The sequence below is a fragment of the Chenopodium album genome, chromosome 22, assembly GCF_948465745.1.
Source record: "Chenopodium album chromosome 22, dcCheAlbu1.1, whole genome shotgun sequence".
NCBI lineage: Eukaryota > Viridiplantae > Streptophyta > Magnoliopsida > Caryophyllales > Amaranthaceae > Chenopodium > Chenopodium album.
In genome coordinates this window covers 412,378-424,904 of record NC_137855.1, presented here as the reverse complement: position 1 = coordinate 424,904, position 12,527 = coordinate 412,378, and the positions used below count along the sequence as shown (strand labels likewise).

Here is a 12,527-nt window from a genome sequence, read left to right as displayed (position 1 = left end):
ACACAATAACTAGAGACAACTGTTTTTATTTTATTTTTAAAAAAGTAAAAAATTAGTATATGAATCATTTACTCAATGTAGTTTGAAAATACTCTAAAATAGTTATATGAGTTCTTTTTCCATGCTTATTTCACTCTCGTTGGCAATTAACTTCGGGTGCAAGATAATCACCATAATATGACATCTTTTTTTATTTTTTATTTAATTTTCTCGACCTACTCAAAATATAATAATAATAATAATAATAATAATAATAAAGTTGAAAAAAAAATATAAGATATATTTACACCGTTACACATATTTTGTTATTTTATAATAATTTTACGTAATTTGTTAATGCATAAAAATAATTTTTTTTTGAGATGGGGATTGATGAGAGAATGAGGACTTATTTAACAAGAGGTAGAAAAAGAAGAGTACGTCTAGATACTGAGGTGACAAAGAGATATGACGTGTAATAGTTGAAGATAATTAAAAATATATAATTTCCTAAAACAGAAATTTCGATTTCAACCAAAGTCGAATTTTGTTTTCTTTTTTCCACCCAAATTTTAGAGGGTCCACCTTGCTGCACCACTTTCTGATTAGGACGCTCCATCTTGTTCTTATTACCGGATTTTCCTTTCACCGGCACCCAACCATCATTGTTGTCCGACGGGTTTGGAGGTAGTCAATCTGGAAGATGTTGTGACATTGAAAGATACCTCGGTTGTTACCCGATGTCAGACTTGATTTCTTGCCGGGTAATCAACTATACGTAGGGCTGCTACAACAGTGCAACCCTATAGCTGTCTGGACCAACGCGTTGTGTAAGCTCATTGTCAATGCAATTGACGACAATGACATTCTCTGCAACACAGATCAAGAGGGTGAAAACACCATACCATATGGCATTCGCCTCTTGCCATTGCACAAGCCCGAGGCGCTCAACCCACTTGACGGTAACTAATGAAAAATCATGCACAACAAATCATGCACAACAAAGTATAATCTTCTTCATAAAGCAAGAAAACTTAGTGGTAACTAATGATAAATCATGCACAACAAATCAAAATGATAAATTTGAAAGTCCATTTAATTGCCAAATCAACTTATAATTTCCACATAACACCAAATGCACAACAAAACCAAAGCATACCTTCCAGATTACAACAAGCATATACAATGCCAACATCAATCAATCAAAATTAAATCCTTTTCATATCACAATAAACACAAATATATTTCCAGAATTAATCAACAAAATCAAGTGGTAAACTAATGAAATAAACGCACAACAAATCAAAATGCAACTTGGGAATTTCATCTTGTTGCCAAATCAGCTCATAATTTCCTCTTAACACCAAATGCACAACAAATCCAAAACATACCTTTCAAATCACAACAAACATAGTGCACATTGTTGGCATATATAACTTAGCTTGTATAATAGATAGATGTATATATATATGTCTACTGTCAAGGCCTGTCAAGGCTTAAGAGTATGATTTCCTTTCTTAACTCGTTCAAAAATTTGCAACGTATTAACAAAACTTGTTTATTTGACAAATTGAATTGAATTTGCCCTTTTGATTTTACAACATTTGTTTATTTCACAAATTAAACTATGGACATTGATATTATTGATATGCACCTAACTTTAATTTGTCATTACTCGTACGTGGGTGTCTCGTCTTATTGTCTTAATGATATTTCCTAGAGGGAGATGCGTCTACGACTCTCTTTTCTACTCCGTATACATTAGTTAGGGTCTTCTGCCAAGGTGTTTAGCTAGTGTACGAATCGAGCTGTATGTATATATGAAGCATAATAATGAGTAATATATCATGAAAAGTAAAATTGTTGTAGAACTAAGTCTCTAATGTTTCGTCATTGAGCAAAGATTCTTTCATGTTTTTAGCTGTAGATCGAATAAATTTATATTCCAAAATTATCTGATTAAACTCGAATGATTCTAGGGGTGAAGAACGAGCATCTTAGTGAAACGGAGGGATGGAGTATAGGCTAGGGTACATATATAACTAGAATTGAATGAGTGATTGGGTGCAAATAGTGGTGCTCCAGCTACGATGATAATAATAATGCAAGGTTGTCTGAGATGATCATTCATGATTGGTACATAATAGCAACTACTTAATTAAATGTAACGTTCCCAACTGTTACTTCCATCTTAGCATTCAATTTAAACAACCCCAACCCTCCTTTTTATGGAATACAAACTCAATTTACATAGCAGATTTTTGTGAAAGAAGATATGAATAAATACTATATATAGGATATGCAGCCTGTATATGGAAGTTTCTGTACGCACTTCAGGAAAATGCATGCACCAGATTTACACGTGGACAAATAGACAATCAAACTTATTCAATGTCTTCCATTTCTATCATATACTACGTATATATTTAGTCGTCACGCTGTCCTTAGCTTATTACTCCTCATAGTTAAAGTTAGGAAAATTTCACATTTGCTATCAGGGAAAGGACCCTAATTCACATTTGCTACCCCTTTAATTTTTTATTTTATGTTACTACCACCTAAATCAGAGTTTTTTAAAAATCACTACCACTTAACGGATCCGTTACGATTTCCGTTAAGTTTATTAAAAAAAATAAAAAAAAATAAAAAATAAAAAAATAATTGAAATAAAAAAAAACCACCCTCCCCCTCCCCTGCCACCCCCTGCCCTCCCCCATTGCCGGCGTCCGGCGCCCAGAACTTCAGCCGGTGCCGGCGCGTACCCCCCCTTTCCCCCACCCCTACGCAGCCAACGGCGAACCCCCCTCCCCTTTTCCCGTTCTCACTGCCCCGACCAACCACCCCAAACCGAAACCAAAACTACCCCCGGAATCATCCCCCAACCCCGTTCCCTCCACCAAATCGACCCCCCTCCCCTTCCTCGTCCCCCGTTCCTTTTTCTAGCCACGTCAATCGCAATTCCCTGCCACCAAAACCACCCTAAACGAAACCCTAAAACTTGTTTAGGGTGGTTTCGGGCAGGGTGTTTAGGGTTAGGGGTTGTTAGTTTTGGGTGGGGAGGGGAAGGGCTTCAATTCCGACCAATATCGCCGGCGGCGGCTGCAGCTTGGGCGCTGGCCGCCGGTAGGGGGAGGGGGGAGGGTGGTTGACGGGGAGGGCTAGGGTTTTTTGGGTGGGTGGTTTTTAATTTTTTTTATTTTTTTTAATTTAATTTATTTTTTTTTAATAAACTTAACGGAAATCTCAACAGATTCCGTTAAGTGGTAGTGATTTTAATAATTAGTGTGTTTGTGTGGTAGTAACATAAAATAAAAAATTAAAGGGGTAGCAATTGTGAATTAGGGTCCTTTCCCTGGTAGCAAATGTGAAATTTTCCTTAAAGTTATGACATACACTACTTAATTTTGCGACAAAGTCTTTTATAATATTTGAGTCTTTTTTTAGTAAAAATAGTACTCGTATTTGGTAATTAACTCCGACTATTAATTCATCACAAGAAGGATTATTTACAAATGTTTTACGTACTATGACATTAATGAACATGAGAATTCTAATTTAGTGTTTCAAGCATGTATGTTGTATTAGCTAGTAATGTAGTGTATACAGCCCTGGCATGGTGAATGTACTTTAAATACTTTTATTTATGAACACTATACTTCTGAAATCAGGAAGTTAAAAAATCCACCCAAAAAAAGCTAAACAAATAGGACTAGCTCTACTTGAATTCTGTATTAAAGAAAGATACCATACAATCGCATAATAAGGGAAAACGTTTGCCCTGAAATAGAAACAGGAATTACGTGTTATAAATAATATAATTATATAATCAAATCATTCAAATGAATATAATTAGACGCGGCACTAGTAGGGGTAGGCAGGTGGCAGCGCCAGCTTATGTGGGGGCTACATCGTGGACACCTAGATGTTGGTGGTGGTATAGATAAAGGTTTAGTTTGGGTGGCACTAGTGGAGGTCGGCAGGTGGCAACTAGTCAGGTTGCGACGTTGGGCAATGGTTAGGTGGTGTGGTGAGGGTGGTGATCGGGTGGTGGTTAGTAGTGAAGTGGTCATTACTAGTCTACTAGAGTCGAGGGAAAAGAGTAATGAGCAAAAGGTTGAAAATTATGACCGTGTCAATTAGTACTTGGTAGAATCCGTTATGTGCTACTTCCTTGTTATTTTTCCGTTCTTTTTATATTTTGCATTTGAAATCTTTTGTAAAGAAAATGACTAGAGTGTAAAAAAACAATTAGAGACGAGATAAAAGAGTACATTTTTGTTGTTTTTGAATGAGTGAATACTTATTTGGATGTTTGTGGTTGAAATTAATTAACCCATATTTGTCTAATTCGGCCATAAGACTGTTTGGACAAATATCTTATCACGGCCTCACGGGTTGTTTGGACAAACATCTTTCCTTTGGTATGGACTTAATTTTTACCTTTAGAGCTACGGAGCATCTATATTCTGGTTTCCACGTTGATTGATCCCTTCTTCTACGACACAACCAAGTCATGCATTTTGGCATTTTTGCATATATAAAAGACAAAAATATTTCTCATTATCTATAAGAAAATCGTATCGTTATGCTTGTCACTTATGAGTCATATAAAAACCGTCATAGTATCAAATACATATATCTATAACTATAAGATTTAATCAGAAAGATGAAATGTAAGTTTTTTTGATAAATTATGACGGCATTTAGTATCAAATTAATTAATATAAGTTTTGAAGAAGTTTAAATATATATTGTACAATCTTACTCGTACAGTCGTACCCATGTATATAAATCATTAACATTCGGTCATTCGTACATGTGTGCGCATATATATGTTTCGAATTCCTTTCTTTACACACCATAGTAGAAATGTCAAATGTGAATATGAATTACTACAATTCTCACAAGACCCATTACGGCATTACCTACCCCGTCCATCCCTTCTAACATAGATAATGCTATGAATTGTGATGATGAATTGACAATATTTTCTTTTGACAATTGGGTGGTCGCAAATCGCAATGATTCATTTTGACGCGGGTCGTCCTCATTATTGTTAAATACACTTAATAATAATTAATAATAATAGAAGCCATACTTGTTGTAAAACTAATTAATATCAAAAAAAAAAAAATTAAAATAAATAAAATTGAACTGTGGAAGCCAAACTGTCTTCTTCATTATTTAAATTCAATTTTTTAGATAACCGTAACACTAATATATTATTAACCACACATACTTGCCAAGGTACCATTGCTTCTATATACTCAGCCAGACTGAATTAATTAGGCGCTATTGATATTTTTTCGTCAGTATATAGAACAAGAATTGATGTTTTTGGAATTCATATAAATTAACACTTTTATTTGTGAGAAAAGAATTGAAAATGTAATCGAGAAATTATTATTACTCTTGTTTTTTTAAGGTGAAGCAAAATTGAGTAAAAGACGGTATATGGAGTTATTGCATTTATTATTGGCTAATTGCTTGTCCTTTCTATCTCTACAGTTGCCACCTGTAAATGGTGACATGGACAACATTTTAATATGGGCACACTTATAAAGCACCATGCTCCATTATATTGAGCATTACTACCCTACTCACAAAAGCTAAATAACGTCTCAATCCTAAAGTGTTATTTATCTCTTCATTTTACCTCTGTTTCACACACAAAAAAAATGGCAAGAATACATAGGAAAGTAGGTTTATTGTCAATTTTAGTGTTGCTGCTAGTAAGTGAGTGTAGTTGTGACATAAACAAGGATAAAGAAGAGTGTGCAAATCAACTAGTTGGGTTAGCAACATGTCTTCCTTATGTTGGTGGTCAGGCTAAGTCTCCTACACAAGATTGTTGTACTGGTCTCAAACAAGTGCTCAAGGATAGCAAGAAATGTTTGTGTATTCTTGTTAAGGACCGTAACGATCCGAGCCTCGGCTTAAAGGTTAATTCTACCTTGGCTCTTAGTCTACCTAAGGAATGTCATGCTACTGATAATGCTAGTGTTGATGAATGTCCAGGTACGCGTACATATCTTTTTGCTTCTTATCGTTCTAGCCCTTTGAATTGCACTCCCTCCGTTCCTTTTTGTTCTTCATTTTTTAGATACGGAAAAAGTCAGAGTAGGAAGAACAAAAAGGAGCCGGAGAAATTATTAGAGTATCAGTAATTAATTATTAATACTCCCTTAAATTTTTGTGGTTAAACAGCACTTCTGCACTTGGCACCTAATTCTCCAGAGGCTAAGGTGTTCGATGATTTTGCTAAAGCTGCTGCTGCTGCTCCTCCAACCAGTGGGACTCCAGCTTCTACTGGTAAACTTTGATTCCTTTTTCTTTTTTAACTTTTCTTTTCTTTTCTGCTACATTTCAATTAGTACTAACATCTAATTATATCCCACAATTAGCATCATGAAAGAACAAATCTGCCCACCTAACACATGCTTATTTGATTTTTTTAAAAAAAAATTTATACTGTACTTTGTATTTAATTTATGTACGGTGATTGTCTCACAAAAAATGGTAAAAGTAAAACGAAGGGGACGGGGAGTTTATGTATGTCGTAAAATTTAAGTTGTGACTTGTGATCTTGTGTTGCAGGTAAGTCTACTGGAGGAGGTGGTGGTGGTGGTGGAGCGAGCGCCAAGGAAACTAGTGATAGTGGAAAGGGCAAGGGATGGTTGGTTGCTCAAACAACTTATGGAGCCTTGATTTGGTGCTTTGTTTCACACTTTGTCTTTTAACATGATTTTAGAAGAATATTGAGTTCATCATACAGGTTTATTAAGATGTATCTTCACTTCTGCTTAAATTTTGTCCATTTTACAAGAATTTCTTCGTGCCCTTGTGAGTTATTATGAAGGTACATGTTAATGTATTACTATCGATTATTTTTAGTTGTAATTTCTATGGACCAATTGACATCTGAATAATGGTAATAAAAGTAAGTTGTTACAAAAAACAAGTTTTAAATCTTTTACAATTATTTGAAAGGACTCTTAGTATTGGTACTATCGGACCTTTTGTTATTGTACGTCCAATGGTGAAATGTTACGCAACTAGCCAGAGGTTAGGCTAGTGGCGCCACGCAATTGTTTCTACCTATCGTTTTGCTTTCCTCACAACTACATTGATTAATTGATTTTAATTAAATTGCTCATCTAATTAGCTTTGCTTTTCATAATGTGGTTATTAGTAGAATTAAATAAACACGTAGGCCTTGCTTTTGCAATAGGCAATGTACCACGGATAATTCTAGATGATACGTTCTTTGTGTGTGATACTCGACATTGACATGTAATAAATTAATTTTAATATCGCTTTCGTTTTATCATGTGCCATAACTGTACCTAGGCAACTTGTTTCCATCCATAAGCAACGGGTAGTAGTTGTTGGATGGCGATTTGGCCTTTGTCTCATAACTTTGAGAAATAGTGCTTGATTAGTTAGTTTAGGTCGATGAGCTGATTTCTGAACATAGAGTTAATATTGGGATGGAGGCTGCAGCAAGAGTAATCCTTGGGTAATGGTGCTATTTTGGCAACAACATTACTAATTACTTAGACAAGAGAGAATATCTTATCTTATCTTATGGTCAGTTGGAACTATCAATATAATGTTGCATGAATGAAGATCCAACCTTGCTTTGAATTTTCAATTGGGTTTATCGGCAGGCATGTTACTTTCATTGGCCCTATATGGCTGTGCCTGTGGCCCATAATTTTTCAATTCTTTTAGAGGTTGTTAGTCGTTGAGATATTAATTTTACCGAAATCATAGGCATCTACCATATATCTTACATTTATTTACGGAGTAATAAGCCAGACTTGATTGTTGATGAGGATTACACAATTGTAGCAAGTGGGCTTAGCGGGGTAAGGCCAATAAAAAAACTTGTCATTTTATTGGGGTACATGGATCTCCAAGCCGAGGAAGGGGTGAGCATAATTGGATACTCATAACTCATTCAAAATTTTAGATATCGAAACTCGCTTGGAACTATGTCTAAAATCGGCTCTTAGAATTAAGGAATTAAGTATCAATTTTAGATTCCAAGCAATATAACTCCTATCACAATTTAATACAAAGTACTTAATTCACATACCTTTTTTAAATTTTTTAAATACATTGGTATTGTTATTTGTATAGTAAATATTTTTTCATTGTAATTTTAAAATCTCAAGCTTTTAGCTTAATCATTGGAGTTAAAAATGAAAATTAGCTTAAATTGCTTAATCATTTGGCAAGCTAATTTGTTTTAGAAAATGATGGAGAATGTTATCTAACTACTTGTATTTAACATATGAAACACAAGTAAATAGCAAAGCTAATAGTTGATCATTGAGATACAATTTAACTAGAGAGCAAATTAGCTAATATATTATGATGTGTCTATGGGTTTGTTCTGATTGAATGAACTGAGCTGAACATGACTGAATTTATTAGAGATGAATTAGACTGAACTTATTAGAGCTGACTGAACTGAACTAAACTAAACTGTACTGAATATTTTATAAGAGAATGAAATTAAGATAAAAAGTGAACTGAACTGAACTTATTAGAGCTGAATTGAACTGAAAATAAGCTGAAGAGAACAAGCTCTATGTAACCTTATTTGACCATTAATTTGTTATTGAGAAATGCTCTAACCTTGTGAAGTTAGATGCAAATAGCCTTCTAGCCCTTGCAATGCACGTATAGTTTATATACGAAGTAGGTATATAATAGAAATTTTTATTTTTTTTAATATGTTTTTTTTTATTGGAAAATGAATAGTTTATAAAGGAGATGAAAATGTGAAAATTGAATGTAAGGGCCTGTTCTCATTGACTGAACTCAGCTGAACTTAACTGAACTAAACTGAACTGAAATGAATATTTTATAAGAGAATGAAATTAGGAGCTAAACTGAACTGAACTGAACTGAACTAAACTGAACTGAATTGAGCTGAGCTGAGCTAAACTGAACTGAACTGAATTTCAACGTAAGAGAACAGGCCCTAATTATAGAAGATATTAGATATATATTAAGGGTCTGTTCACATTTACTTAATTTCAGTTCAGTTCAGTTCAGTTCAGCTCCAATCAGTTCAGTTCAGTTCAGCTCTTAATTTCCCTCTCACATAAAATATTCATTTCAGCTCAATTCAGTTCCAATCAATTCAGTTCAGTTTTGTTCAGCTCCAATCAGTTCAGCTCCAATCAGTTCAGTTCAGTAAATATGAACAGACCCTAAGTTGGAGGAAAGTGAACCAAACATTTATACATGTATTGGAAAGCTAGTGTTTTTTTTTTTTTTTTTTTTTGAGAAAGGTTAAATGAGGTGACATATGACATTGGTGAAAAATTAAATTTACATGTGTTATAACGAGGATGATGGTTTGTGTTTTTAAATACTAAAATAAAATATAGATTTATTTTTTTTATTTTTTATTTTTTATTTTTTTTTTGGTAAGAAAAAAAATCATTAGATGAAAACAGGTGTTGTGACTCTTGCGAATATTTAGGATCGAATATGCTGCCTTCATAGCATAATCTTATCTATGATCATCGTCCTAATCAGCTTTTGGACTTTTCCATACTCAGTAATCCATTTTTTAATGTAACTCCATTTTTCTTCTCCACCCTCCTTCCTCCTACAAATTCCAACTCCCCTCTCTCTCCTCTGAAAAACCTTCATCTTCAACATCATCAATGGCTTCAGCAAAACCCTACCTCACCATTTTCTCTCTCCTCTTCATCATCACATTTTCTCTCTCATCAACTCCATCCTTCTCTCAATCTCCAACTCCGCCTTCCGTCTTCGATATTCTCCCCAAATTCGGCCTCCCAAGCGGCCTCTTACCCAACTGCGTCAACAACTACACTCTCTCTCCTGATGATGGCGCGTTCGTCGTTGACCTCGACACTAAATGCTACATTCAGTTCGATTATCTGGTTTACTACGACAAACGCATCACTGGAACCCTAAAAATTGGGTCCATTACTAATTTGAAAGGAATTCAAGTCAAACGATTCTTGTTTTGGTTTGATGTTGATGAAATTAAGGTCGATTTGCCTCCTTCCGATTCAATTTACTTTCAGGTTGGTTTGATTAACAAGAAGCTCAGTGTTCAACAGTTTGAAACTATTCATTCTTGCCGTGATTCCGTTTCTGCTTCTCGCGGCGCGAATCTTCGTTCTTGGAGCTTCCAGGTATTATGATTTCTTGCCTTTTTTCTTTCGATTGTTATGTTTTGATGTTTCTATTGTAATTTAATCAAACTTTATGAGCAAGAATTATGATTATGTTGATTTTGGAAGCTGATTATATTATAAATTTCATAGATTATCTATTATGTTGATCAAGAATTACGATACTAAACTCGGCAATTGATAAATCAATAAATCCCCAATTATTCATCTTAGTCAAACAATGTGAAATAGGAAAATGACTAATATAGTGGGAGAAGATAAAGATGTGAAACTGTCGTCACTAAATTTTGTATTATTGGCGTCATTTGTTGACTTGAGTAATAAATTTTTTAAGGTTGTGTCTTTCTAATTTAATCACAGCAAGATTTGATTTATGCTTAATCACTGTAGTTCATTACACCCTTGGAGACTTGGAGTTGCCAATTGTAGAACTTGCTTCATGTCGATCCTCGGTCTCTGTTTTATGATTTAAGGAAATTGTTATGTGTTTATGCTCATCTTATTTGCTTGGTTGAAGAGTATGGATTGACATTCTGTTCTAATGTTCAATCTTGCAATGCAATACTATTCTGAGAGATGAAGTTTTACTACTGACAAGGTTCCTGATTATGGTCTCATGATCATTCTTGTTAGAATTCAGTAACTATTATAAGAGACATGGCTTGTACTAGTCTCTTGCTCACATTCGGGACACATGTGCTGGTGTATAGGCTGTCATTTTGTGTTGTTTTCTGCTCAAAAGTTAGATCTGTTGTTACTAACTTATTACTCATACTATGGAGTAGTTTGCCAAGTATACGCATTATTGCTGACTTGCTACTTATCAAATGTTGCTGCTCTCTTATTTTCACCGTAGCAATACTTTGATCCGTGCTTAGGGCCCAAAATACTCCAATAAAGTTTCTAATTGAAGAACTTGTTTCTAGTAACTTTCTGATATGTGTGTTACTGTGATTGCTCGTGATAGGATCAAGGCCTCTAAGGTTATGGAAACTTAGATAATATATAGGCCAATGTTTTAAAAGGAGAGCATTTGTGTGGTAATGTAGTTTGTTTATTTTCATAATGTGGTTTGGCGTTCCATTCCCAAAAAGTTTAGAATATCCAATTCAAATCTGTTGTTGTAATTTTAAATACTAACAAAGACTCTGCTCTTGACAATCATTCAAAAGCATGTCTCTCTTACTAAACATTACAAGGATGTGGGCTGGTAGTGACTAGTGAGGCTGCCTTTTTTTTGTTATTTTCTGCTTGAAATCGCTAAGAACTTACTGCATGGTAGTCTGTGTGGTTCTTGCATATTCTGCTTGCTCCATCAAGGTAAAATAACATGGTAGTTAGTGAAATTTAAGCTAAGCTGCCTTATCGAGCTCAAGTTTCCACTGGTGTTTCAAAAGTTAACTTGAAGATAGTACTGGGCATTGTAATGGCTGCTATATAGTCTTGCTTGATCAAGATAAAGAGCTAAGTGAGTGGTTCCGTTTTTTAAAAACTAAGGCCACACATTTCCGCTATCTTTAATTTGTACTGATTTGGACATTGTGATTTAGTTGATGCTTAGTGCTGTGCTTTATAATTGATAGAATTTTTCTACAGCTTAACTTTTGTGTACTGAGTTTCTTATTAGAATTGTGCTTTATAATTGATAGAATTTTTCTACAGCTTAACTTTTGTGTACTGAGTTTCTTATTAGAATCATTCTCTTATCTTGCCTTATTAAAATCATTCTCTTATCTTGCCTGAGTTTCTTTTTAGAATCATTCTCTTATCTTGCCTTATTAAAATCATTCTCTTATCTTGCCTTATTTGATCTGCAGCTTCCACCGCCTCTTGATGGAGACATCCCAATGTTGCTGACTGAATAAAATGAATCACTTATCAGTGATGAATGAAGGCACAGAGTGCTTGTTTTCCTCATAGTCTAATAGCAGAAGCTGAGATGGCCGTGCCGTAAGACGGAAGTTTGGTCTCCGGACTGCTTAAGATCAAGTATAATATGTACATGACCCATGCTTCAAGGGCTTACACTTGTATTGCTATTTAGTGTAGAATTCTTCTCTGATGAAAGCATCGGAGAAAATGTAGCCTAGTAATACCCACTACCTAGTACCGAGTATATGTGTGTAATACTGTAAAACAATCCTGTGATGGATATTTTCGGCATCCTGGAATCTACTATTTCTTACGTGTTATCTACTTGAGTTTCTGCTTCGCTTTTAACTTTATGGCTCATCTGCTAATTTCTGTTCGTAAGTGTAAAATTTGGGATTGATTTATCTCACAGCTAAGGGAAATCACTCTTAAGATAAGAAGGCATGCTCATTAGAAAAAAGTGGCCACTAACGTACAGTATTAATT

The 12,527-nt window shown here is 34.6% G+C and overlaps 2 protein-coding genes across 2 annotated transcripts; both read left to right on the top strand.

The window, feature by feature from the left end:
• The first annotated feature begins 5,558 nt into the window (after nt 1-5,558).
• Nucleotides 5,559-6,940, top strand: LOC145603498 (non-specific lipid transfer protein GPI-anchored 14-like). Its single transcript, XM_081659413.1, has 3 exons — nt 5,559-5,997; nt 6,187-6,291; nt 6,577-6,940. Exons 1-3 carry the CDS (start codon nt 5,658-5,660, stop codon nt 6,717-6,719), a joined length of 588 nt encoding a protein of 195 aa, XP_081515539.1. The 5' UTR covers nt 5,559-5,657; the 3' UTR covers nt 6,720-6,940.
• A 2,583-nt stretch (nt 6,941-9,523) lies between these two features.
• On the top strand, nt 9,524-12,389 carry LOC145603499 (uncharacterized). The gene is made up of 2 exons (XM_081659414.1): nt 9,524-10,169; nt 11,987-12,389. The coding sequence occupies exons 1-2, from the start codon at nt 9,669-9,671 to the stop codon at nt 12,032-12,034; spliced, it is 549 nt and encodes a 182-aa protein (XP_081515540.1). The 5' UTR covers nt 9,524-9,668; the 3' UTR covers nt 12,035-12,389.
• The last annotated feature ends 138 nt before the right edge of the window (nt 12,390-12,527 follow it).